Below are 27,532 nucleotides of genomic sequence, written 5' to 3'. Positions count from 1 at the left end.
AATCTAATCTAATCTAATCTAAACTAATCTAAGCCTTAGGTTGATTAACGCTAAGCATCTTTTTGTCATTATTAACATGGGTAATTGTCTACCAACTCACACGAAATCGGGAAAAGTTGCCCCGACCCCTCTTCGATTTGCGTGAAACTTTGTTTTAAGGGGTAACTTTTGCCCCTGATAACAAATTCGAGGTCCGTTTTTTTATATCTCGTGACGGAGGGGCGATACGACCCCATTCAATTTTGAACATGCGTAAAAAGACGTGTTTTTCAATCATTTGCAGCCTGAAATGCTGATGAGATCGAAATTTGGTATCAAAGGGACTTTTATGTTAACTTGGACTACCGATTTGATGGAGTACTCATAATTCCAATAAAAGTATTTGTCATAATAAAAACAATAAAAAAATTAAAAAAAATAACTCTGCCATTTTCCGTTACTCAACTGTCAACATTTTTGGAACATGTAATTTTAAGGGAAATTGATTGTACTTTTTGAATCTACATTAATCCAGAAGGGTCATTTTTTCATTTAGATTATTTTTTTTTTCATTTTAAAATTTCGTGTTTTTTGTAACTTTGCAGGGTTATATTTTAGAGTGTAACAATGTTCTACAAAGTTGTAGAGCATAAAAAGACTTATAAACATAAGTGTTTTTCTTATAAACATCTTGTTCAAAAAAATGTACAGTTGAGTATCGGAAAATGGTAGAGTTTTTAAAACTTTTCTAGTGTTTTATTTTTCGTTGCTGATTTTTTAATTAACATTTTTTTTTACAAAAGCTGAATTTCCCAAAATACGTATTTTTTGATTTTCGAGATTTTTTGATATGTTTTAGGGGACAAAACCCTGCAACTTTTGAGCTAAAGAGAAATATGGTCAAAAAATCTGCCGCCGAGTAAGGATTTTTTGAAAAATTGTGATTTTTGGAAAAAATTGAAATTTTACACCAACAAAAATTTGACCTCAATTTTTTATGTAAAATTGAATTTGCAATCGAAAAAAACTTTACAGATTTTTTGATAAAGGGCTCCTTTTAAGATATAGCCACCAAAAGTTTGATTTTAACGAAATATTTGCAGTTTTTCGATTTTTCAAAATAGTGACCATGAGTGACCATTTTAAAAAAAAATGTTTTGGAAATGTTCAGAAAATTTGCTACGAAATTGTCTAAGAGACATTGAAGATTGGACCTTTGGTTGCTGAGATACAGCGGCTTAAAGAAAACGAAAATTGAAGATTTCTAAGTCTCACCCAAACAACCCACCATTTTTTTATGTCGATATCTCAGCAACTAATGGTCCGATTTTCAATGTTAAAACATGAAACATTCGTGAAATTTTTCTATCTTTTCGAAAAAAATACTTTGAATTTTTTTAAATCAAGACTAACATTTTAAAAGGGCCAAACATTCAATATTATTTTAAAAATGGTCACTCATTGTCACTATTTTAAAAAATCGAAAAACTGCAAATATTTCGTTAAAATCAAACTTTTGGTGGCTATATCTTGAAAAAGGAGCCCTTAATCAAAAAATCTGTAAAGTACTTTTCGATTTCAAATTCAATTTTACATAAAAAATTGAGGTCAATTTTTTTTTGCTATAAAATTTCGCTTTTTTTCCAAAAATCACATTTTTTCAAAAATGTGTTTCTCGGCGGTAGATTTTTTGACCATATTTCTCATAGCTCAAAAGTTGCGGGTTTTTGTCCCCTAAAACATATCAAAAAATCTCGAAAATCAAAAAATATTTTGGGAAATTGATTTTGAAAATGTTAATTAAAAATCGGCAATTTTTTTTCCGTGTACCTTTTTTTTCTGAATAGTCCTCAACAATACCTACAACTTTGCCGAAGACACCAATTGATAAGAAAATTCACTAAAAAGTTACAGCTGTTTGAATATTTACGTACCATTTTTGTATGGACAGCTCCCGAAATTGTATGGAGACTTGTATTGGTGAACCAATGACACAAAATAGCTTTTTTTGGTCATAGTAAAGGCTCCCACAAAGTTTGAGCCAAATCAGTTGGGAGTTGGAATGTTAATTGAATATTTCATGAACAGCCTTAAGGGCCGGTTATAGAACTATTTTGGAAAACCGTCGCGGGCCGGACGTTGGGCAGGCCTGATTTAATGTAGCATTCTAGTGCCACTTAAGGAAGTAGATACTTTTCGAAATAGTTGATTCCGAAGTTTTCTACCAAATGAGCTGATATTTGGCGTGTGAGTTCCTACGGGCATGTCATACAAAAGAAACCCCCCCAGAACTTGATCTGAGAACTTTTAAAGATCCTAACCCACCCTTATGTCTACTGAAGGTTGGTCTAGGTGGCCGAATCAGGATGCTTTTTTTTCGAGAAATGTCGATTAAATTTTCAAAAGGCCCTATCTGCATAGGAAACCCATGAGGGATAGGTTGTTTTGAAAATTTAATCTAGAAATATTCAAAGCTTTTCGCAGCAATTAAAAGCTGCTTACATTCAATTGCCATTTTGATGTCATGATACCCATCAAGACACCTCAACTCAATGGTCAACACTGCCAAAATGAAACTCTTAACTGCCCAACTAGTTTGTGACCACCTTCCGCCATCAGTTCCCCACCTGGGTTCGCCGCATTCCTCCAAGAACTTGTCCAACTGTACCCATCGTCCGTCGTCCGTCCATGCATCAGCCCTGGTGAACTTTCGCTTCAAAGTCAACTCGGGCTCGGCTTGGCTGGCCACACTGCCTCTCGGTTGGCTGGCTGGCTTTGCACGATAAAAGTGAAATATTTATGCCAACAGGAAGACAAGTGAGTCAAGGCAGCAGCCCCAAGCACCAGAGAGTGCTGAGAAAAGTAAAAAGTGGAAATTTTTCAACGAGGAGAGCAAGAGTGACAAAAGAAGAAGTGCTCCCGAAGAATGGAACGGTCTGAAAAAATCTACATAAGCTGTGCAGGATAAAAAAGTGAGGTTTCCACGTTGCAGTTCTTGTGTGTGCAGTGTTGACAGCGTCTCCCATTTGAATTATGAAATTTGCTCGTTACTCCCCGGGAGTGGACACCTGCTGGCAGCCCTGCCACCAGTCCAGGTCATCAGGGTGGGGTCCCTGCAGTCAGGCTCACCACCTGGCTGGGCGCACGTGAGTGAAATTAATTACAAAAGTGTCATTATCTGCACACAAACGGAAAAGAGGGCCGAAATTTGTGAAAAACTTGAAAACTACTTCAAAGAGTGCAGAACTAACAAAACAAAAACGGTGAACGCAAAATTTCGTGACACGGCAATGCATCAACGATTGCAACGACGACGACGACAAGTTAGTCAAGACCAGTGACAACTGAAAGAGAGGAACCAGAGTGTAAGAGAGAGAGAGAGGGAGCTTGGTGTGCCGGGAGAGGCACGCCGCGCGACCGTCGCACACTTCAACTATGAACACGAAGCTGAGACTAATTGCATCGTTGATTAACTTCTTCGTCATCGCAGTGGCAGGTAAGTGGTCGCCGGCCAAGCCGTTTGGCAGCAAAAAGGGTGTTTGGGAGTTGGGGCAAAAAGCTCATTTACACACTGAACAAAGTGAATAATTGAGACTGAGTACACGACGTTTGACGTAGAATTAATGACTGTTAAGAAAATAAAGAAAAATACTCGTCTATTTCAAACTTAACTTTAAGCATGACAATGCTGATGTTTCTTTCAAACGGACTTACCACTGCATTCGAAGTAAACATTATTTACAGTGTATCCCTCAGGTCTCAAGGCTAAGTTTTGCAGTTTGTTTGAAAACAAGGTTTTGCGTGCAGTTTCTCAAGCAGCAGGAAAATAATAATAATTTAACATTTTATGCAGCCTAGCAGGACCATAGATTCATATTATATATGCGTGTCGTGAACGGTATTCTGAGTGATGTGATGTTAATATTGTTATTAGCATAATTGATACATTCAGATAACGTTGAACGGTAACGATACTTTCGAGTGGAGAGTTTACAGTTCACAAAAAAGGTCATAGTTTCATGTGCTTACTTCATTAAAATTTAAATTAATCTAGATTAAATTCCCTAAGAGAAAACATCGGAAAGAAACTCCTCTCTTGTGCACGAAAGCTCTGTAACAGGAATCTCAAAAAAAAATCATCATCTTGATTATTATGCAGAACATCTATTTCACTACAGCAGCTGTAACGTCACATGTCGAAAATTTTCCTGTTACTTTTTGTACATGGGCAATATGGGTAAAAAAAATGAAATAAATAATTTTAATTTGTGCAATTTTAAGAGCAATTTTTCGATATGTATAGTACAGTGCGAAACAATTTTTTTTTTGTATTTGGAATAGACATATTTATGAGGTGAAATAACACATCTTTTCTGCCACAAAAGCTAAACCAATTTCTTTATGTTATAAGGGTAATTCTCCGCCAACTCACATGAAATCGGAAAAAGTTGTCCCGACCCCTCTTCGATTTTTGTGAAACTTCACTCTCAGGGGTAGTTTTGGTCCCTGATCACGAATCCGAGGTCCATTTTTCGATATCTTGTGACGGTGGAGCGGTACGACTCCTTTCATTTTTCTGGATTTTTACTAAGATACAAGGGATGGGCAAAATCGCTCTTTTTTAGGAGCCACTCATTTTCGTTCGCTCATTAAAAAGAGCGGCTCTTTTGAAAGGCTCTTTCGCTCTTTTTCAATAATTTTGATAAAAAAGCTATTTTCAAGAATACTGTGATTTTTAAAGTGTGTCATTTATCATTTAAAAAAAAACTAAAAATTGCGCTTGAAAACCATAGGTCTTGGCGGTCTCTATGTCAAGATTTCTATTCGAACCAAAACATTCGAATACAGTCCAGACTCGAATATCCGAAACCTCGATTATCCGAAGGTTCGATCATCCGAAGTTCGATTATCCAAAGGTTTGCATGGGACTTCGGATAATCGAATCACAAACAAAAAATTTCTTTTCACGTTTTTTTTAATTTTCTTATTTTTATATCAAATTTGAGTTCTTCTCTTCGACCCTGTTTTAGTAAAATTTGAATGTTTGTAACTGCCATTTTGGATTTAAAAATTCTAAATTATTTTAGAGCAGTTTAGGGGTCATACTAAAGCTCGACAATCAAATTAAGACAAAGAAAAAATTATATTTTTTTCGTGATTCGATTATCCGAAGTGGAATTTTTCTGAGGCCTTCGGATAATCGAGTCTGGACTGTAATTGAAATCATTCACTTTTTGAATTTCTAAGAAAACTAGGAAACTTCAAATATGAGTTTTAAAACTTTTAAGTGATGTTCAAATAATGGCATCAATGCTATTTAGAGTCTTTCAATAATATTGATGATAAAGTTTCAATAGACCCTCCAACGAAATATGACGAATCAGCTCTTAAGATGTTGGAAAATAGCCCCTCTTTTACCTGTCTTTTTTTTATCCTAAATAGTACTTGAAAATGTACACCGTGGGACATTTTTGGGATTATTTTTTAATAAGCTTTGAAATATATGAAATTGCATTTTCAATTCTAAAAAAATCCTAATACTACTATTTATTGTTAATTCAATGGACTATACGTAAAACATAAAAATAAACACAAGGTTTAAAAATCATTGCATCTTGGATCGGTTCTTTCAAAAGACCGGAGTTTCAAAAAGAACCGCGGCTCTTTTTTTGGTAGCCATGGTTGGTTCACTTCTCTCTTTGTGTAAAAATGTACGCCCGATTTGATGGCGTTCTCAGAATTCCGTAAAAACGTAGTTTTTTATCAAAAATAAGTTAAAAAATAGTTTTAAACTACTGCCATTTCCCGTTGCTCAACTGTCAAAAATCGCTAGACATGTCATTTAATGGAAAATTTATTAAACTTTTCGAATCTGAAATAACCCAGAAGGGTCATTTTTTCATTTAGAACAAAAATTTTCATTTTAAAATTACGTGTTTTTTTTTAACTCTGCAGGATTATTTTTAGAGTGTAACAATGTTCTACAAAGTTGCAGAGTAGACACATTATTATTATTATTATTATTTTTTTTATATATATATGAACATAGGGGTTTGTATGTATATTTTACGAGTTATTAGAATTTTTCAAAAAAGTTATTTGAAATAGTGATGATGTTGACAATTTTTGAGCAGTTTTTCGAAGTGTTAACCCAAGAAACTCAATCGAATGCTTTGAAAATATGTTTTTTCGAAAAGTTCAGCTAATTTTGCATGACCTTTTGAACGATTGTTTTGGCTCGTGCACTGCTTGTATGTGGGGATTTTTCAAAAATAAAAAAAATAAATCGTATACTGCCGCTCATAATGAAAAAATATTTTTTTTAGAAAAAAATGTCTCAAATCAGCTCTTAAAACACTTTGTTACAGTTTGACCTACAAAACAATTCAATTCTGGAATAAAAAATGCCAAAAAACAAAGAAAGTTAAAACAAGTGCATTGAAAAAAACGTAACTTAATCAACCTTAAGGTGGTTGGTGCCTTCCTCACATTAATATACTTTTGATAGGGTTGTCAGATTGTCATCCTATTGTACTCATCAGGGCCGTAGCCAGGATTTTTGTTCGGGGGGGGGCTTGGGTGCAAAAATTCAAGGAGTAAAAAAATCAGCAAATCATTTATACCATCACTTGGTTTGTGGTATAATTATTGAGATGAATTGTAAAATTGTAATGTAATGTATGCAAAAAAGTTTTCAAAGATTTTCATATTAAGTTTTCAATGTCTTTATTGAAGAAACTCCTCCGTCATTTTTTTTTTCTTTATTTAAACAGCTAGTTTGTATTAAAGGAGTAGAGAAAAAGGTGTTTTTTTTTACATTTTCTTGAATTGTTTAATTGTAATCCAATTTCGTGATAAACGTCGCTAAATTTAAAATATACGTAACTTGAATCAAATGTTTGAAAGCAAATTTTTTTTAAAGAAATATCGATGTATCTAACCATAAGTATTATGTTTTCTGTATTTTATACTGAGAGAAAAACCCACGAACAAACTGGTAAACTTGAACTATCAAATTTTAAACCGTCTGGATTTACATTTTCAGCTGTGTGATAATTGTGATGGTTTATCTGACATTTTTTATTTTTTCTAGCACAACATAAAACTCATAACTGGAATATTTGTTTTTCTTAAAATTTTATAAACAAACTTAAACAATGTTTTATTTTAATTGTTCTAAGCTTTTGAAGCCATTTCATATTTTGCGAAGCTCCTGGTGCTCTCAAAAGTAAATAATTTTAATGAAATACAAAAAAATATAATCGTTGAAATGTCAGCTTCTGAAGTGTCTCCATGGTAATTGGACGACCCTATAGGCCTACAATGGATATCTGTTAAAAAATAGATTTGAAGAAAAAAAAATCAGTGCTTGTGTTTAATTTTAATGTGTTAAAAAAAATTTATAAAATGAATTAAATTAAATTTTTACGACAAAATATTCACTGGAAGAGTTGTAAATAATGCATATGTAACCATTTTTAAATGCATATGTAACCGTTAAAATTTTCCTCGATTGCATCAAACATTAAAACGATTCATGTTTAATTTTAATATTCCGACTAAACGTCATTTTCAAATTCATTACTCATTGTACTATGAAAAATTGGTCCAGAATTTGAGCAAAAATAAAATTTTAAAACATGATAAAAAATTTAATCAGATCTTAATTTCTAAAGATAATTTTCCAATAAAATTTCAATCCATCGTTGAAGTGCTGCTTATCTTCGAAATTTAAAAAAATATTAAATCAAAAATAAAATTTTCTGATCGAATAAACGGTTAAATTCTAACCAAAGAGTATCAAAAAGACATTATTAAAGATATCCAGAGTCAAAATATTTAAAAGTCTATAAATTCATAGAAATCATTCATTTTTTATCGATAAAAAAATATATCCTCAGTAAGCTTTAAAGTGCATATTTCGTTAAAACACAAAAATTAACATTATCCAATTTATTGAAAATAGTGTACAAACTGTTTAACAAGTATTTCAATGAAAATGATATAACAGCAACATCAAGCAAAACTTGTATTGTTCTTATCGTGTAAAGACTCAGAACCATTGGAGATTGATCTATTAGTTCCTGAGACACATCTTCTTGAAATAAAATAAAATGTACGATACAAATTGTGAATGCGAACACGAGTAACAAATTCAAATCTTCAATTCACTTATTTCTTTATTTTTAAATAACTGTTAAAATTATATTAATTTTTAAAATAAGTTTTGATAACCAATATGATTTTACAAGATAAAGGGGAAAAGTAATGTAAATTGGCTGTGGTGGTTCTAGAAAAGACTCTGAATATTTCTAAGCAAAACAAAAAAACACACAAATGAAATCCTTTTTTTTTTATATCTGGGATCTAATCATGTTGAAAAATTTAGGATTGTAACCATTTATTAAAATCGATGTTTGTTCAAGCAATATCTTGATTCTGGGAACAAAATCCTGCACATTTAATGATTTAGAAATTTTATATTTACGAAACCTTGCTAAATTAAAAATAAAGAAAACTTTATAAAAGAATTCATAAATCGATTAGTTTTATCCTGTAAATCCAATCTTAGTCTGCACTAGAATTCAAACATACAAATATTGGAAGCATCAAAAAATTAAGATTATTAAAACATAATTTATTGAAATGATTGAAAATTATTTTTTGAATATCTTTATTTTAAAATGATATAAAATGTTTTTTTTTTATAATTTAAAGATTTTATTAGTTGTAATTATTTTATATTTTTTTTAAGATTTGATTTTTTTTCATTTTTGGAATTTCTGATTTTTTTTGAAATTATCATGTGTAATTATTATCTTAAATTTTTGATGTTTTAAAAGCAAAGAATACTTTATGTAAGAATTCTTAAATCAATTAGATTTTTCCTATAAATCAAATCTTAGTCTGAATTTTGCTACAAGAACTATATTTTACATTCAAACGAAAATTTAAAAAATGTCCTGTAGTGCGGAGACTCTTAAAACTCCATACAAAAAAAAAATCTCAAGAAACGGTCAAAAAAAGGTTTACGAAAAGACTTCTCTTAAGCGGTACGCAGCTGAAAAGGAACAAAAAACAAAAAGCGTCGTTTGATATTTCTTCGGGTGCAATATGTGTTGATGAGATTTTGATTTGTTTATTTGAATGCAACTGAAAATAACGTTTGAAAATAATGTATTCGCTTAAATAATATTGAAGAATTGCCTCATGAAGCTGACTGTCAAAGCGCTGAATCTTAAATCTTAAATCACTTAATTTTCTGGTAAAAATAAATAAATTTAGGAATACTAGAATTCACACATAAAAATATTTAAAGCATCAAAAAATTAAGATTGAAAAAACATAAATAATTTATTGGATTTTGAATAACTTAATTTTAAAATGATATTTTTTTTTAGTTTAGGATTTTTTAAGTATTAATTTTTTTATTAATTTTTTAGTTTTAGATTTTTTAATTTATGGAATTTCAGATTTTTGATATTATTCTGTTGAATTGTTATCTTAATTTTTTTATGTTTTTATCATTTTTATTTTTGATTTCTGGCATTTCTTTGTCTTATACCAAAAAATTTGAAATCAAAAATTATGAAAATTTAGAAATTTGTAAGTGTAAAATTTTTAAATCTTTAATTAGCCGTTGCGAATATTATTCTGAAGTTTATGTCACTAAACTCTGACCAAAGTCGAGAGGGTTAAAAATCAAAACTACAAACTATGGTTTTATTATTTTAAAAGTGTTTCAAAACACACTTTAAATCAGTACAGTTGTTTTGCATCACTAGTTTTCAAAATATCTAGCTTTTCGCGGTTCCGCGACATGTTACAAAAATTCTAAATATTTTTAAACGAGCCCAAACATGTCGTTTATGATTATCAAAGCAGGAAAAACATTTCAAATTTGTTTTCCGAACCGAGCTAGTCACTGGTCCTTAAAAGACTTAATCGAAATAAGTTATGAATAAAAAAAAATATTGTTTTTAGTTGATTAGACTTCCATTTCCATTCAAATTGTGAAGCTATTTTTTTTTAATATTGTATTTCTCGGATTAGTTTTCAAAAATCCGTAAGAGCCAATGGTAAACAAAGCCTTTTTTTCCTCGGTATTCGAACTACTTACGAAAAACCAATTTCAAGAATGCTTAAGATTGTTCATCTACACGTCTTTTAAGTTCCCCAAACTAAAAATAAGTGAAATTTTGTTACAATTTGGAGAAATACGATTACCAGTGTCGGAGGTCACGGTTGCTCTCTGTTTTATGGTCAATTTTGAAAAGGTGGCAACATAAACTTTGGAAAATATTTACAAGTGATATTCAGAAAAAAGAAATTAAAAACAAATAATAAAGAAATTTTAAAAAATTTCAAAATGCAAATTCTAATCTGTAAAATCAAAAAAATTGAAATTAAATAGTTTAAAAATGAATTATTGATTAAAAATTATACAATTTGAAAATGATGTTTAATTAATTTAATTTCAGAGTTTTTGAAACCGAGCTTAAATTTTTTTAACGTTTTGAATATTTTTATCATTTTATTTCTTCCTTTAAAAATCGCAAGCTCATGCACAAAGTGAAAATTAGTTGATAATAAGGATTCACTTAGTTGATCTTTCGATTTTTGATATATTAAATAAAAATTGGAGATTGGCCACGTTGGAAACTAAAAAATGTGACCAAAGGAAGCAATTTGGACGAGTGGTTTCGGATAAAAGGTTTACGAAAAAGTAATAAAAAAAATACACACAGATATTTCTCAAGCATTTTTCTCTAAGGCCTCAGATATGTAACTAACCATATTCTTAAAACCAAACCAATTGTATTTCTGATAATAGTCGAAATTCACTCAAATGTTTTTCATATTAAATGCTCTCGTTTTTGAAAACAAAATCTAAATATTTTTGAGAAATTATGATAAATTTTGAAAAATGTAGAATAAAAACATTTGTTAACAATATAAGGTTTAATGCAAATAAAGGAGGGCTATTAATTTTACAGTCCAAATTCGACTAGCCGAAGCCTCGATTATCCAAAGTTTCGATTATCCGAAGTTCGAAGGACTTCGGATAATCGAATCAGGAACAAATGAAATCGGCATGTTTTATTTGCTTGATTTAACATCAAATTCGGCATCTGCAACCACATTTTAGTTAAATTTGAACAAGTCTGGTGTTTTTTTAAAGGTCCAACACACCAAATTTTCAGTTTTTGCTTTTTGGGTGTTTTTTAATACCCTTGACTCAAGGCGGTTTCAAAAGCACCCAAAAAGCAAAAACTGGAAATTTGGTTTATTGGACCTTTAAAAAAAAACACCAGAAATATTTCTTGACCTCCATTTGGCCGCCACATCGAATCCAAAAATTCTAAATTATTTTATGGTTATTCACTGCCCATGATCGCATGAATGTCCCATATGCATTTTCAACAAGTTGAGAAAACGAGCTTGGAAGTTTGAAAAACGTTTTCTCATTAATTTTAAATATATAACCAGTATACAGCAATTCCCCACGAAAACAGCATGATTCGAAAAAAAAGTTCTCCGATCGGTCTCAAAATTTTTCTGGAGGATCCTTGGCCGAAATAATTAGACCCGTATTTTTTTGTTTGGCCATTAGGGTGACCTACGCCGTGTTAGGGTGGTCCGAAAAATGGCAATTTTCATCGATTTTCGCAAAAACCACTTTTTTCAAAAAATCATATCTCCGCGCCAATTCATCCGATTTTAGCTGTCCTAGACGCAAAAGAAAGGTGATTAGTTTGGCTATTTGGGAAAAATAGTAAGAAGTTTCGAAAATCTAGCTTAATATTTGAAAAGGTCATATGAAAACTTAAAATGCTGTTTTGAAGGTCTCGGGACCAAAGAGCCTATGTCTGAAAATATTTTTATCGGATTCCTCGGAAAATTTCACATAACATATCAAAAAATGGTGAAGTTATGTTTTCGATACTCTGAGATACGATTTTTTGAAAATAAAAACTGGGTTTTTCGACGCGCCACGCGCAAAAATTGGAAAATGACGAAAACGGGGAAAAATCGACTTTTTTTCACTAAAACTGCGATAACTTTAAAATTTCAGCGATGACCTATACATGTTAGGGTACTAAAATTTTCGTAATTAAATGACGCAACTTTTGGTACCATAACATCTATAGGTCATCGCTGAAATTTTAAAGTTATCGCAGTTTTAGTGAAAAAAAGTCGATTTTTCCCCGTTTTCGTCATTTTCCAATTTTTGCGCGTGGCGCGTCGAAAAACCCAGTTTTTATTTTCAAAAAATCGTATCTCAGAGTATCGAAAACATAACTTCACCATTTTTTGATATGTTATGTGAAATTTTCCGAGGAATCCGATAAAAATATTTTCAGACATAGGCTCTTTGGTCCCGAGACCTTCAAAACAGCATTTTAAGTTTTCATATGACCTTTTCAAATGTTAAGCTAGATTTTCGAAACTTCTTACTATTTTTCCCAAATAGCCAAACTAATCACCTTTCTTTTGCGTCTAGGACAGCTAAAATAGGATGAAATGGCGCGGAGATATGATTTTTTTAAAAAAGTGGTTTTTGCGAAAATCGACGAAAATTGCCATTTTTCGGACCACCCTAACATGGCGTAGGTCACCCTAATGGCCAAACAAAAAAATACGGGTCTAATTATTTCGGCCAAGGATCCCCCAGAAAAATTTTGAGCCCGATCGGAGAACTTTTTTTTCGAATCATGCTGTTTTCGTGGGGAATTGCTGTATACTCAAAAATCATTCAACATAGTTCTCATACATGCGCTTGTTTATGCTTTTGATAAGTTTGTATTGAAATTAGTCTTGATTTTTCTCTTTCAATTCAAAAAAGTACGCAGGATGGGACCTGGTATGTGAACATTTTCTACATAGTGCATCAATATGTTCGCAAACCAGCCCGATCGCAGCATGCTACCTAGGTAACCCCAGTAGTAAACAATTTTTTCAGCAGAAAATGGAGAAAATTTGCATTTTTTTAAAATGATTCAATCAGCCATTTGGGAGATTTGTGTGACCGTGAAATTGATGAAAACCCTTCAAGATGGCCGGTCTGTATAATTGCTGACTATATTTAAAAGATTGGAGTATCCGAAAGGTATGTTCAGGACATAATATTTCGTAGAGGGACTGGTTTGTGAACATTATCACGATGGGACTCATATTTGAACATTTTTCAGATGGGACAAACAAATTTGTCGTTGATTACTGAATTTCTGGAACAAAGTGGTAAATATTATTAGTTTAGCTTAAAGGAACACAAAAAACGAAGCCATTCTAATATCTAAGTCAAAATAGACAAAAATGCATATGGGACATTTATGCGAACATGGGCAGTTCAGGGGTCATACTTAAGCTCTACAATCAAAAATAAGACAACGAGATCTAGGGATTTTTGCTGTTCCTATTCAGACTGTAGTCCCGATTCGCCCCAGATGACGGTAATTATTTCTAAGTAGCCCCTTAGGGCAGTCCGCTCGGAAATTGCTATTTTCGAAGGTTAATAACTTTTTAGCAAAAAAACCAAAAAATAAGGTGTCTTCGGGAAAGTTTTTCCAAATTTAAAGAAGATATTAATTCTGAAAATTGGTAAGAACTGGATAGTTATTGCGCCTTCCATTGGTCAAAAACTGAAACAGTTGCTTTTCTCCATACAATTTGACGATTTTTCCCAAACTTGGTGGTCAGTGGTCAGAAAAAGCTCAAATTTTGGAACTTAGGCTAGTGATGGGTAAATCTTTGATTTCAGGGGATAGCCCCAAGTAAGCCCAGATTTGGACCACCCTAACCAATGTAATGCTAAAACTACAAGATAAATGAGATGTTACTGAATGGAACAATGTTCAAATCTGTAGCTCAATTTTTAAATATTGGATCCATAATCTACAAAAACTTAGCCCGGCAATGGACAGGTAAATTACTTAGTTTGATCAATCAATTCTTGATTCTCTATCTTACAAATTATTTTTGGGAAGAGAACACACAATCATTGATTTGAGATTTTTTAAGGTAGTACAATTAAAAAAAAATTGGAAAAATTTCGGGGGGGGCTGCAGCCCGGTAGCCCCCCCCCCTGGCTACGGGCCTGGTACTCATTGGAAAGGACTTTTGATTACGCATCCAACGATTGGTCGCATGTTTGATCAGAACATCATTTTCATCAAAATGTCTGAGATCTGGCCTCCAAAAAGTGCATAAATAACACTTAAGTGCTTATAACTTTTGATAGGGTTGTCAGATCCTCAGTCTTTTGAATTCACTGGAAAGGTCTTATCAATACCTTTCAAAAAATGTACAACACGGTGGGTTTTTTTTACAGAAACCATCCACCAATCTTCCGGACTTTTGTTAAAATTGTTTTTTTAGCATAACTTTTGAAGTACTCAACTAAACTTTATAATTTTCAATAGCGACTTATTAGCCCCGAAGACGGATCGAATGAGACCAAAACAGACAGAATCGGTTGAGCCAGTGCCGAGATAACATCCCACCACACACACCGACATTTGCTCAGAATTTGATTCTGAGTCGAACCTTACGAATATAGGGGAAATAAACCCATTTTAAGCCTAATAAGCGGTCTTATTTGAATGATACTGGATAATCTGGAGTGTTCCTTGAAATTCAGTAAAACCAAGTACACCAACGAGTAGAGCAACTTTTTGTGAACATTTCTGTTTATTTTCACTTTTATTAAAAGTTATGCTATTCCTTTTACAAGCATTTTAAAAAAATATTTCGAAAACGCATTCTAATCAGTCGTGTGCATTGGGCCACGCCCATTTTTGTATTTTCAGCTTAGTTCTTTTTTTCTTCCAACGCTCGTTTGGGTCTGCTTCGTGCTGCCAAAATTGATGAAATTTTGAGCGAACACTCACGAAAAGTAGCATTTATAGAGAAAGTTTCCTGGCAACACCACAAGCGCTGCTGGTGGTGTTGGTGGCCACCCTTTGTTCTTTATTTGCCTTCGCTTCTCGATCGGTTTTCTTCAGCCTTCGATTAGAATGGATGGACAAAATTGAAACGTCAAAAGACTTAGCGCGTTTGTTTTTTTGATGGTGCTTGCTAATTATTTACATGTTTCGGGATTATTTTTCAAGTGAGTGACTAAGTAACGGTCAAGAGAACATGTAGCCGGTAGTTGGAAGCAATTTTATATCTTAAGCGCTTTGAAATCGTTAGCGCAAGTGAAAAGATATTGATGGCGACTTTCGTTAAGTAGTTAACCTCTGATCTTGCGTGTGGATGTGTGTGCCACCAAAATGATGAGAAATGGTCTCGCAAAATAGAAATTATGATCAAAAGTGCATTAAATTTGATCTTTTTGGCCAGTAAGTGGCATACATTTGCGTGCTTACTCGAGGCGGTGCTGTTGCTGGTAAGTTTACAGCCTAAATAGTATTTTTGGAGTTTTAATCGAGCACCAAACTCTCCATATGACGAAGATAGGTGTTTGATTAGAAAGGGTATATTTCCCCTAGTTGACAGAAAAAAAGTGATTTCAACAATTTCAATGATTTCAAATTTAACTTTCGCAATAAAGTGATTTCTAATGTAGAAGATTCTCCATTTTCAGAAGGATTTAACCTAAAACTATCTTACAAACACTATAGAAAGCGGATCAATGCAGCTGAAGACTGCAATGATTTTCGAATTGCATCAATTATGTTATTGGACTTATCATCCAAATTGTCAACCTAAGCTAATTGATGTTCACGCCGCTTTTAATTGCGGTTTGCTGAGAGAACAAAAGAATATGTGGTGAGAGCGCGTGAACGAGGAAAAGAGGAGTTGTGGTAAAAAGAGAATGCTCTTTCCGGGAATAACGTGTCAAACGCAGAGAACTCACAAGCTATTGTGACTGGCGCTTCATTCTATGATATTTTAGACCTGAATCATGCAATGATTGTTTTTTTTTTTCGTTACTCACAGTGTTGTACGTCACATTTATTTACCAATGCTACAAAATGTTTAATTTATCAATTATTTTCATCAAGTTGCAAAGACCTCACTTGGGTTCTGGCGATTAAAAGAATTTGTAATCAATTTGAAAACCTTTGACTATATAATACAAAGCCCACATTAATCTGTATAATGACGACAAAAAGTTAAAATCGACTTGTTTCCAAAGTAAGCTCTATGACTCCGACCATAGATCTAAATTTGCTTGATTCCAGAAAATTAAACTCAATTTCTCCTTCACTCCCTTTCTCCTTTCAACCCACACCAGACACCCTCAGCCCGGACCTGCAGATGTACTGGGAGAACAGTATGGTGCAGCCGTACTTTGACAACACAACCAAGCGGGAGATGACGGCCATCGCCGGCCAGACGTGCCAGCTCCACTGCCGGGTCAAAAGTCTCGGGGACCGGGCGGTAAGTGTCCTGTGTGTCCAGTGACTGCGCAATTACCCAATTAAATTATTTCTCACTTTTCGTGTGTCCCTTTTTGCCCACTACCTCTCTCAGGTATCGTGGATCCGGAAACGGGACCTGCACATCCTCACCGTTGGCATACTGACGTACACCAACGACCAGCGCTTCCAGTCGCTCCACACCGACGGCAGCGACGAGTGGACGTTACGGATAACGTCCCCCCAGGCACGGGACTCGGGCGTCTACGAGTGCCAAGTATCGACTGAGCCGAAAAGTAGTCAAGCGTTCCGGCTGAACGTGGTCGGTCAGTATCTCGTTGGCAGCGTCGCACGACGACCGGAAGTGCCCTTAATTACGGGGGTGGTTCTCTGGGAAATCGGGTTTTTGTCCCTGATCACGATAAAATTGAAATTCTTGGATAATCCGATTTCGCAGAGAACACCTCTTTTGATCTCCTCTGAACCAGTTAGAAACACCAACTCTTTACTTCCATTCACTCCTTCTTCTTCATCTCCCCCACCGCACAGTCTCGAAGGCGAAGATCCTCGGCAACACGGAACTGTTCGTGAAGAGTGGCAGTGACATTAATTTGACCTGCGTCGCCCTGCAGTCCCCGCAGCCGCCGTCCTTCATCTACTGGTACAAGGGCGGCCGGGTGATCAATTATTCACAGCGGGGCGGCATCAGCGTGCTAACCGAGCAGCAAACCCGGACGAGCCGGCTGGTCATCGCACGTGCTTCGCCCTCCGACTCCGGCAACTACACCTGCGCACCCAGCAATTCCGGTGAGTACCTCTCCCTGCCAGCTCTGCTCCACTGGCAATCCTACATCAAAGGAAGTGAGGATTTGGCTTGTTTTCCCCCCGAGGGGACGGGGTAGTCTTTTGGCCATGATGTAACGTTGAAATATTTGTACAGCTTCCAGCGCGCACGTAATGCTTTGTTACGTTACGACATTTGTGGTCCACGGCCCGGGGCCATTATTTTGGTGTACACATGGAAAGTAAGATAAATGCAGCCGGATTTTCGGACTTGCTGTAACTCTATTACCGGGTCATTTTTATTTAAGAGACTCGGAAAGCTCAAAAAATAAAATGCTTACGTCAAGCTAACTTATACCTAATGCTGGGAAAATATATTGCAGTCATAAAAGTAACTTTATATCATTACAAAGAAAAGACTAAAGCACATATTTCACTAACTACAGAATTTTCATGGGGTAGAAAAGCAGCTTCTTAAACTTGTTTTCAAGTATTATCAATTATTAAGAGCGAGTCCACGAACAGGGCATACCCCTTTGTATGGGACGTCGTTTGGACCTCACCAATCTGCCTGAAATTTTCAGGGGTTGTTTGTACATATAAAACTAGCATCTGGCCAAAATATGAGCACTCTAGGTCAACGGGAAGTGGACAAATCGGGACACAAATTTTGAATGTTCAAAAACGTCAAAAATCTTACAAATGCTGCAACTCAGGCATTTTTTTTTTTTTTTGCATGAAGAAAAATACGAAATAAATACAATCAGAATGGTATGCATTCAAACTGTGCTTGAGAGATTAAAAGTAAGTGAAAAAAAATTAACCAAACATATGATTGTAATATTTTCCAATTAAACATTAAATTAAACCTTACTTTTGTTCAAGTTGAAGTTTCTATTAGAGCGTCCAATTTCCCGTCCCAGGAAACAATTTCCCGTAAAAATATATTTCCCGATTCCCGGCAAATTGGGACATTTCCCGGGAATTCCCGAAATTCAAGTGAATTTATACATGTTCTTAACTTTTTGGAACATTTTTTTTGAAAATGCTCTGAAAAAATAATAAATGAAGAAACTCAACATAGTTTTGTTCAATTTAGATTATTGTTAAGTTCATATGGGTAATTGTCTACCAACTCACACGAAATCGGAAAAAGTTGCCCCGACGCCTCTTCGATTTGCGTGAAACTTTGTCCAAAGGGGTAACTTTTGTCCCTGATCACGAATCCGAGGACCATTTTTTGATATCTCGTGACGGTGTTTTTCAATAATTTGCAGCCTGAAACGGTGAAGAGATAGAAATTTGGTGTCAAAGGGACTTTTATGTAAAATTAGACGCCCGATTTAATGTCGTTCTCAGAATTCCGAAAAAACGTATTTTTCATCGAAAAAGACACTAAAAAAGTTTTAAAAATTCTCCCATTTTCCGTTACGTGACTGTAAAAAATTTGGAACAAGTCATTTAAAGGGAAATTTAATGTACTTTTCGAATCTACATTGAGCCAGAAGGGTATTTTTTTTCATTTAGAACAAAATTTTTCATTTTAAAATTTCGTGTTATTTCTAACTTAACAGGAATATGTTTTAGAGTGTAACAATGTTCTACAAAGTTGTACAATTACAAAAAAATGATATTTAAACATAAGGGGTATGCTTATAAATATCAAGAGTTATCGCGATTTTACGAAAAAAAGTTTTGAAAAGTTACTTTTTGCGTTTCTCTTTGTTTCGTCGTCCATGTCTGTCGCGGGTTACCGTGAACGGCCATGATGTCTGTATATCAATTTTTTTTAAATTTTCTGCTCTACAACTTTGTAGAACATTGTAATTCTTTATAAAAAAAACCCTGCAGAGTTAGAAAAAACACGCAATTTTAAAATGAAAAATTTTGTTCTAAATGAAAAAATGACCCTTCTGGCTCAAAAAAAAAAAGAACATTAAATTTCGCTTAAAATTACATGTTCCAAAAAAATTTACAGTTGAGTAACGGAAAATGGGAGAATTTTTCAAACTGTTTTAGTGTTTTTTTTTAATGAAAAATACGTATTTTCGGAATTCTGAGTACGCCATCAAATCGGGTGTCTAATTTTACATAAAAGTCCCTTTGACACCAAATTTCTATCTCATCACCGTTTCAGGCTGCAAATTATTGAAAAACACCTCTTTTTTCGCATGTTCAAAAATGGAAGAGATCGTACCGCCCCTCCGTCACGAGATATCAAAAAATGGTCCTCGGATTCGTGATCAGGGACAAAAGTTACCCCTTTGGACAAAGTTTCACGCAAATCGAAGAGGGGTCGGGGCAACTGCTGTGTGAGTTGGCGGAAAATTACCCATATAGAATTAATCAGCTGATCAGAAAATCTGATATCAAGATTTATTTTTGATAATATCAATTTCTGAAGCATCTGTAAATAGATATAGCTTCATGAAAATATTTTTTTACAATTTAGGTAAGCTTTTTGAAGAATAATTAATGTTATTTAGTTATAAAAATAGTTTAACCCCCTTCCATCCAAAGGAAAATTGAGTTTTTTTTTAGTTTGTGTTAACCATAATCAAATGAGATGAAAATTGAATCGGTATCATTAAATATTTCTAATAGGTTTGTTCAAGAAGAATTACTTCAATTCGTTTAAAGAGAAATAACAATTTGTAGTAAAATTTATGGAGCACCGGGCAACCGGGAAATTGGTTAAAAATTTCCCGTTTCCCGGGAAATTTGTAACCCCGGAAAATTGGACGCTCTAGTTTCTATTCTCCTTGTTTTTTTTTATTACAATGTTCAACGAATCAATTTTTGAAGCACTATTGAAGAAAAAACCTTATTGAAAAAAATACGTGGACAATAGTGGTCCCAGCCCAAAATAAAAAAAACGTGAGAAAAATCTGAACTGCTGAATAAGATTTGAAAAAAAAATTGAAACCCGGGCAGACGGTAATAACAAAATTCAATTCTGTTAAAATAACAGAAAGTGTTATGGAATCTTCCTGAAAAATCAATTTTTGCATAAAGGTTTAATAACAGTTTTTGTTATCATAACAAAATTTGTTATTGGTCTGGTATTGGTTGAGAGCCAAAACAACTTTGGAATAACATTTTTTGTTATGGAAGAATAACTCCAACTGTTTTTGGGATGATCGGATAAGTTGTTAAAATAACAAAAAATAATAACAAAGATTTGTTCGAAGAATAACTAAAAGTGTTATAAATCTGTTATTACAATAACAACCCAATAACAAAAAAATCATAACGATGAATAACAAATTTTGTTATAAACAACATAAAATGTTATTGGCCTAGTATTTTCACACATCAAAAAATGTTATGCCCAAAGTTATTTTCGTCTGCTCGGGAATTCTATCAATGCCATGCCAGTTTACGATACACGTATCATTCTACTTTTTCATGTATGAATAAATGTGTGAAACCCTAACTTAAATATTCCATTGTTCATATTTTTTTGCTAATCATACATAAATTAATGTTAAAAAAATCACAAAAGACTTATTCAAACAAATAATTGATTTAATTTGCTTCGACCTGCAAATATTCGAAATAATTCTTCCATTCGTAAAAACCAGGTCAATAAATACTGAAGGTTCTAAAGGTATGCTCTTAATTAAAGTACATCCAAAGAATGCCCTCAGAATGCTTCAAGTATTTTAAATTAATGAAATACTTCCCTCACACTCTGTGTATGTGTAAATTGCATCCCAACCGAAAAAATTTCCCCTCCCCCTCCTCCACTGCAAACCCAAACCCGCTCCCTTCCAATCCAATTACGTGCCAGTGGCCACCACCAACCCACTGCAGGGACCGGTGGGCTATCGATTGTCGTGTATAGCTGATTGCAGCCCAAGTTTGCACATTATTCACCTTGTTTATCGCCGTACTTGTCATGTGCCTGCCCACCCCGCTGAGTGGGAGAGGGGAGAGGGGGGTCGCACTGCATTATTTCATTATTTATACTGGGCGCAAAATGTCTTCTTCACGTGCAGAAGGTACCCAGAAGGTAGCAAAAGGGTGGTGTGGCAGGAAGGTTCCTTTTAAATTCTCACCATTCTGTCCTAATTCGGCACGTACAGGACGTACTCTCAGATTACTTAAAATGGTCTCAACCCGACTCTGGCGTCTAATATGGACTCCTCTGTATGCAGCTCTGGGGGTTTGTGGACGAACGTGTGTGCCTTTTCTTGGTCAACTCTTGGACCGGAATGCACAGGGATTCCGAATCGTACTAACATGAGAATCTGAAAATAGAAAATAAAAGTTCCAAAGGTAATCTTGAAAACACTAGATACTAAGACTGCTGAAAATATTGTTCAAAGTCAGTTTCGTCAAAAAATTGCTCTTGTTTAAAAGATTTAATTCATTTTTGGAAGCACTGTGCAATCTGGCCAGAGGGCATCTACAAAAGTACGTTCCCAAAACAGTCGTAGATTCTCGGCTCAGTGAGCTGCAGAACAACGGTCCACCGGACACCGGGCGAACAACCTAGCTAGGAGCTTGCCGGCTTGCATCTACAAACGGCTAAAGAGGCGATAAATCGGCATCCATTTGGTGTACCGACCACACACACCACCTTCCCCGGGATTCGTACCACCGAAAAGTACGTGAGTGAGCTCCAGTGACCCCCTCTTGCTGGTGGAGACACGTGCTGCTCTCGAGGTCATGGTGCAATCGGTCACCAAAACTAGGGTGTCTGTGCTCTGGCAATCAGGACATTCCGATGACGAGAACGGACGTCGGACGCCGTTGATGGGGCTTATGTGAAATGGAGACTGTTCATCAACGGTGAAGGAATTTGATACGACTAGGAGCTCAATAAACGGTTGACTGATGATTTAATTGCGTGAATCAAGGATTATCAGACAATTTTAGGAAATTTTCCATGATTTGCACAAAACACCATCCGAGTAATTTTCTACGTTTCCGCAATTAGCATTTTTTGTTGTATTTTTTATTACTATTTATTTTTTGAATGCATTTTTTTTTCATTGAGGTTCCCTGGGCAGACGGTAATAACAAAATTAATAATATTTCAATAACAAATCCTGTTTAAATAAAAAAAAGTGTTATTATTTTATCCTGAACTTCAACTTCAAGAAGAAAAAATAATAACAGTTTCTGATAAAATAACAAGATTTGGTATTGAAGTAATATTATACTGAAAATGTTTAATAACACGCTAATAAGAGGAAATGTAATACATTTCAAAAACTCTCCTAATAACAAGATTTGTTATTCGTTTGGTAGGGAAAATACGCCTATTTTAATCACTCTAAGCCGTTCGACCAATTCTGATCACTTTTGCCGTTTTCCGCTATTAAATCAACATTTTCAGATGTATCAACAATGGAGAGTTGCTTGCTCACTTTTGTTTGAACTATTTATTACTTTGGAACAGTCAAAAACAATTTATGAAAGCTGTAATTCATGATCAAAGTTCTGATAGGCCGATAATAGAAATAGGCTGAGAAAGGGTATAGTTCCCCTATTCTGATTTAGAAATAAAATTACCATAAATCTCTCAAATGAGCAATTCTCTACGAAAACGGTATTTTTTCTTCTATTTTAATTTTTGTATTTTTTTATCCGACTGAAACTTTTTTGGTGCCTTTGGTATGCCCAAAGAAGCCATTTTGCATCATTAGTTTGTCCATATAATTTTCCATACAAATTTGGCAGCTGTCCATACAAAAATGATATATGAACTTTCTAAAATCTGTATCTTTGGAAGGAATTTTTTGATCGATTTGGTGTCTTCGGCAAAGTTGTAGTTATGGATAAGGACTACACTGGAAAAATGTGATACTCGGTAAAAAAATTGTGATTTTTCATTACGCTTTTTGTCACTAAAACTTGATTTGCAAAAAACCATATTCTTATTTTTTTTCATTTTCTGATATGTTTTCTGGGAACATCAAATGCCAACTTTTCAGAAATTTCCAGAACGGTTTAAAAATCTTTGACCAAGTTGTGCATTATTGAATCAATTTACTGATTTAAAAAAAAATCAAAATATTGGTCGCAAAAATTTGTCAACTTAATTTTTCGATGTAAAATCAAATTTGCAATCAAAAAGTACTTTACTGAAATTTTGATAAAGTGCACCGTTTTCAAGTTGAAGCCATTTTTATGTAACTTTTTTGAAAATAGCTGCAGTTTTTCATTTTTTTAAATTAGTGCACATGTTTGCCCACTTTTGAAAAAAATATTTTTGAAAAGCTGAGAAAATTCTCTATATTTTGCTTTTATGAAATTTGTTGATACGACCCTTAGTTGCTGAGATATTTCCAAGCAATGGTTAAAATACAGGAAAATTGATGTTTTTTTAGTCTCACCCAAACAACCCACCATTTTCTAATGTAGATATCTCAGCAACTAATGGTCCGATTTTCAATGTTAAAATATGAAACATGCGTGAAATTTTCCGATCTTTTCGAAAAAAATATATTCAAAAATTTAAAATCAAGACTCACATTTCAAACGGTCCTTACATTCAATATTACGCCCTTTTAAAATGTTAGTCTTGATTTAAAAATTTTGAAAATATTTTTTTCTAAAAGATCGGAAATTTTCACGATTTTTAACATTGAAAATTGGACCATTAGTTGCTGAGATATTGACATTAGAAATTGGTTAGTTTTTTGGGTGAGACTTAGCAAACATCAATTTTCCTGGTTTTGAACGTTTGCATGGCAATATCTCAGCAACTAAGGGTCGTATCAACAAAGTTCAAAAAGGCAAAATATAGAGAATTTTCTCAGCTTCTAAAATATTTTTTTCAAAAGTGGGCAAACATGTGCACTAATTTAAAAAAATGAAAAACTGCAGCTATTTTCAAAAAAGTTACATAAAAATGGCTTCAACTTGAAAACGGTGCACTTTATCAAAATTTCAGTAAAGTACTTTTTGATTCGCAAATTTAATTTTACATCGAAAAATTAAGTTGACAAATTTTTGCGACCAATATTTTGATTTTTTTTTAAATCAGTAAATTGATTCAATAATGCATAACTTGGTCAAAGATTTTTAAACCGTTCTGGAAATTTCTGAAAAGTTGGCATTTGATGTTCCCAGAAAACATATCAGAAAATGAAAAAAATAAGAATAGGGTTTTTTGCAAATCAAGTTTTAGTGACAAAAAGCGTAATTAAAAATCACAATTTTTTTACCGAGTATCACATTTTTCCAGTGTAGTCCTTATCCATAACTACAACTTTGCCGAAGACACCAAATCGATCAAAAAATTCCTTCCAAAGATACAGATTTTAGAAAGTTCATATATCATTTTTGTATGGACAGCTGCCAAATTTGTATGGAAAATTATATGGACAAACTAATGATGCAAAATGGCTTCTTTGGGCATACCAAAGGCACCAAAAAAGTTTCAGTCGTATTAAAAAAACCAAAAAAAATTCGAATGACCGAAATCTGAGAGAACTGCTCAAATGCAAAAGTTTTTAAGTGTACATAACACAATCTGTTATTATTTTTTCTTTTGTTAAATATGTTTAGATCTTTGGTATAATTTTGTCAAATTTCGTCGGGGTCATTATTTTGACCATGAAATGAAGTCCTTAAAATTATTCTAAAAAGTTTTTCAATTCAATTCGGTTTTATTTGTGAATAATCAAATTACAATGTGTACATATTATGAACCTAACAGAGTTTTTGTGTTCATTTCAGCTGTGTGTTACGTCTTAATTCGGTTTAGAGCAATTATTACTGTTAATTAAATGCACAAACAAGAGTAAGAAAAAGTTTTCAAAAAACTTACGCAATTGCTAATGATAGGGGATAGGAATAGAAAAAGCTTACAACTAGATCACAGCAAAATTTAATCAATTATAGATGTGCTTGATCATCAGCTCCCCAAGGGTCAGGAATTGCTCCGCTTTGTTACGGCAGGTCCGGAACCGCGTCATCATCTCCCCCGCGAGAGCAAAGAACTCCGGCAGGGTAAAGAGGTCTTCCCCGGTGACTTCTTGCTGGGCCGCATTGCCGCTACCGGCAGCGACCACGCTGGCGAACGATCGACCCCATCCAGGAGGGAACGCTGGGTTGTCCGCTGGAACCGTACGATGACCAGCAGCCGGCACGGTTACGCTCGTACTTCGCTGAGGAGGGTGGGACGCTGCTGCTTTCTTTTTCCTCTTTTCCTGCTCCTCGAGGTAGGTTTTCCGTGCGCTGCATCCACGGTAGTTGCTGGTATGGTTACCTCCACAGTTGGCGCACTTGATGCGCGCCTTGGTTTGCTCTGCCTTGTCCCCCAAGTCCGCCTTGCACGGCAGTGCGCACGCCTCCGAGAGGTGTGTTCCACCGCACTTCACGCAGCGGGGCGGGAGGTTGCAGTTCCGCGAGCCGTGGCCAAATTTCTGGCAACGGTGGCATTGCGCTGCGTCCGTCGGGTTCTTTGAGTAAAACCGCCAGTTTACCCAAAAACCGTCCAATGCCTTAGTTTTCCGCAGGTCTTGAATTTTGACGGTGCCGCGGTCGAAGTACAACAGGTACAGTGTGTGTGTACCTGTGACCGTTGTCTTCCGCGAGAGGACTTTTATGTCACGCGGCGTTATTCCAGCACCCGAGAGGTCCTTCTTTAGGTCGGAGATCGGGCGGTCTTGGTACCCCTGCAAAACGACCTTCACGGCAGTCTTCTGCACGGGGTCGAATGTGTAGAACTTGAAGTTTTTATTCTTCAATTTCTCCACAACCAGGTCGAAGTTCTTGCTGTCAAATGTGTAGACTTGCACTGACGACTTACCGATTTTCAGACAATATCCGAGGCCTTCCAGCAACTCGTCAATATCGTCCGTCAACGTGTCCAAAACATAGATTGGAGGTGGTCTACGTTCCTTTGGAGAATTGTTCGTTTTTGACGTCGACACTTTCTTCCGTGCACGTCCATCGTATTCATCGTCGTCGGTAGTGCTGCTACCGTCGGTGTTGTTGTTGTTTTCTTCGTCGTCGCTCAGCATCTGGAACTCGTTCCTGATAGGAATGTTGGCGGATGTTGACGTGTTGGTCGTGGCACCGGAAGTACCGGAACGGGTTCGCACTGGTGATCTTGGAACATATCCGGGATGTAGCAACTTTTTGTCGATGCCTTCTGCGCTCACGCTCCCCTGCGCGATGGCGGTCGACACGGCGTTGGCTTGTTTACCTTTTTGCACACGGCCGGTAGACGAACTTCGCGGGTTTTTCGAGGCCGCACTCGAACTGCCACGGCCACGGCCGGCCTTTGGCATGCTGCAGGAGCAAACTCGCGGATAATCACGGTAGACTACGGCGGAAAATTTCGTAAAAACTATAGAGCACTGAGCACTTGACTGCTGCTTGCTCTCGTGCGTACACGGAGGTGAATTCTAAAAAGTTGAAATTTTGAAAGTTGATTTTTTTAATTATTTGATATACCCCCTAAGGGACCTTGTTTAAATTGGCTAGAACTATGGGATAATTTTGACCATTTTCGTCGGGGTCATTTATTTGACCATGAAATGGGGTCCTTAAGCTTAAATTAATCTGATAAAAATAACTTTTGAAAGTTGTTTTTTTTTTTGAGTTTGTTATATACTCTAAGGTAATTGATTTATTTATTGAGAATTTTTGAAGTGTGAATAACAAAAACTGTTATTATTTTCACAGAGCGAGGAAGTCGGAGCTGACGTTGAAGTTCGAGCTGGAGTGAGACCTAAGAGACGGCATCGGATTCAGCTAATTTTCAGCAACTTCCACTTGGAGTCGGAATCTGTGAAGTCGGGTATTTTTGGATAGCTGAAGTCGGCGTTGACGTCATATCCTGCATCCAGAGTCGGAGTTGTCTTCAAAGTATGGATTCAAAGTCGCTTGAAGGAACCCGACTCTGCAGCCCTGACTAGTACAGAAGAGTTATGGCAACTGCAGGTTTATTTGCAAATGGCAAATTAATCAAAACAATATTTTTTTTTGTTATGGATACAAGTTCAACAACAATTTTTGTTATTATGCTGCTCCACCTCTCCGCACAAAATAACAAATCTTGTTATTCCTTCATTATTCCTTCTGTGTTATTGGTTTGTTATTGCAATAACAACATAATAACAGTTTAAGTTATTCTTCGAACAAATCTTTGTTATTGATTTTTGTTATTTTAACAAGATCATCCCAATAACATATTTCGATCTTCTCACAATATCAAACACTGTCCTTCCCAAGTTATTTCCGTCTGCTCGGGTCATAACAAAATTTGTTATTGGTCTGATATTGGTTGAAAGCCAAAACAACTTTGGAATAACATCTTTTGCTATGGAAGAATACCCTCAACTGTTATTGGGATGATCGCATTAGTTGTTAAAATGACAAAAAATAATAACACAGATTTCTTCGAAGAATTACTAAAAGTGTTAAGACTCTTATAA

The 27,532-nt window shown here is 34.9% G+C and overlaps 1 protein-coding gene across 2 annotated transcripts in view; it reads left to right on the top strand.

Moving 5' to 3' along the window:
• Window positions 1-27,532, top strand: part of LOC120419349 (hemicentin-1-like) — a 134,236-nt gene that overhangs the window by 61,008 nt on the left and 45,696 nt on the right. For both annotated transcript variants that reach the window (XM_039582020.2, XM_052710085.1), the window contains exons 3-6: window positions 2,789-3,475; window positions 16,223-16,368; window positions 16,462-16,672; window positions 16,896-17,153. In XM_039582020.2, coding sequence (XP_039437954.1) covers window positions 3,415-3,475; window positions 16,223-16,368; window positions 16,462-16,672; window positions 16,896-17,153 — 676 coding nt within the window. In that variant the 5' untranslated portion in view covers window positions 2,789-3,414. The remainder of the gene's footprint in view (window positions 1-2,788; window positions 3,476-16,222; window positions 16,369-16,461; window positions 16,673-16,895; window positions 17,154-27,532) is intronic.

Source organism: Culex pipiens, chromosome 3, assembly GCF_016801865.2.
Source record: "Culex pipiens pallens isolate TS chromosome 3, TS_CPP_V2, whole genome shotgun sequence".
In the NCBI taxonomy this organism is placed as follows: Eukaryota; Metazoa; Arthropoda; class Insecta; order Diptera; family Culicidae; genus Culex; species Culex pipiens.
This window is presented reverse-complemented; position numbering and strand designations above follow the sequence as displayed.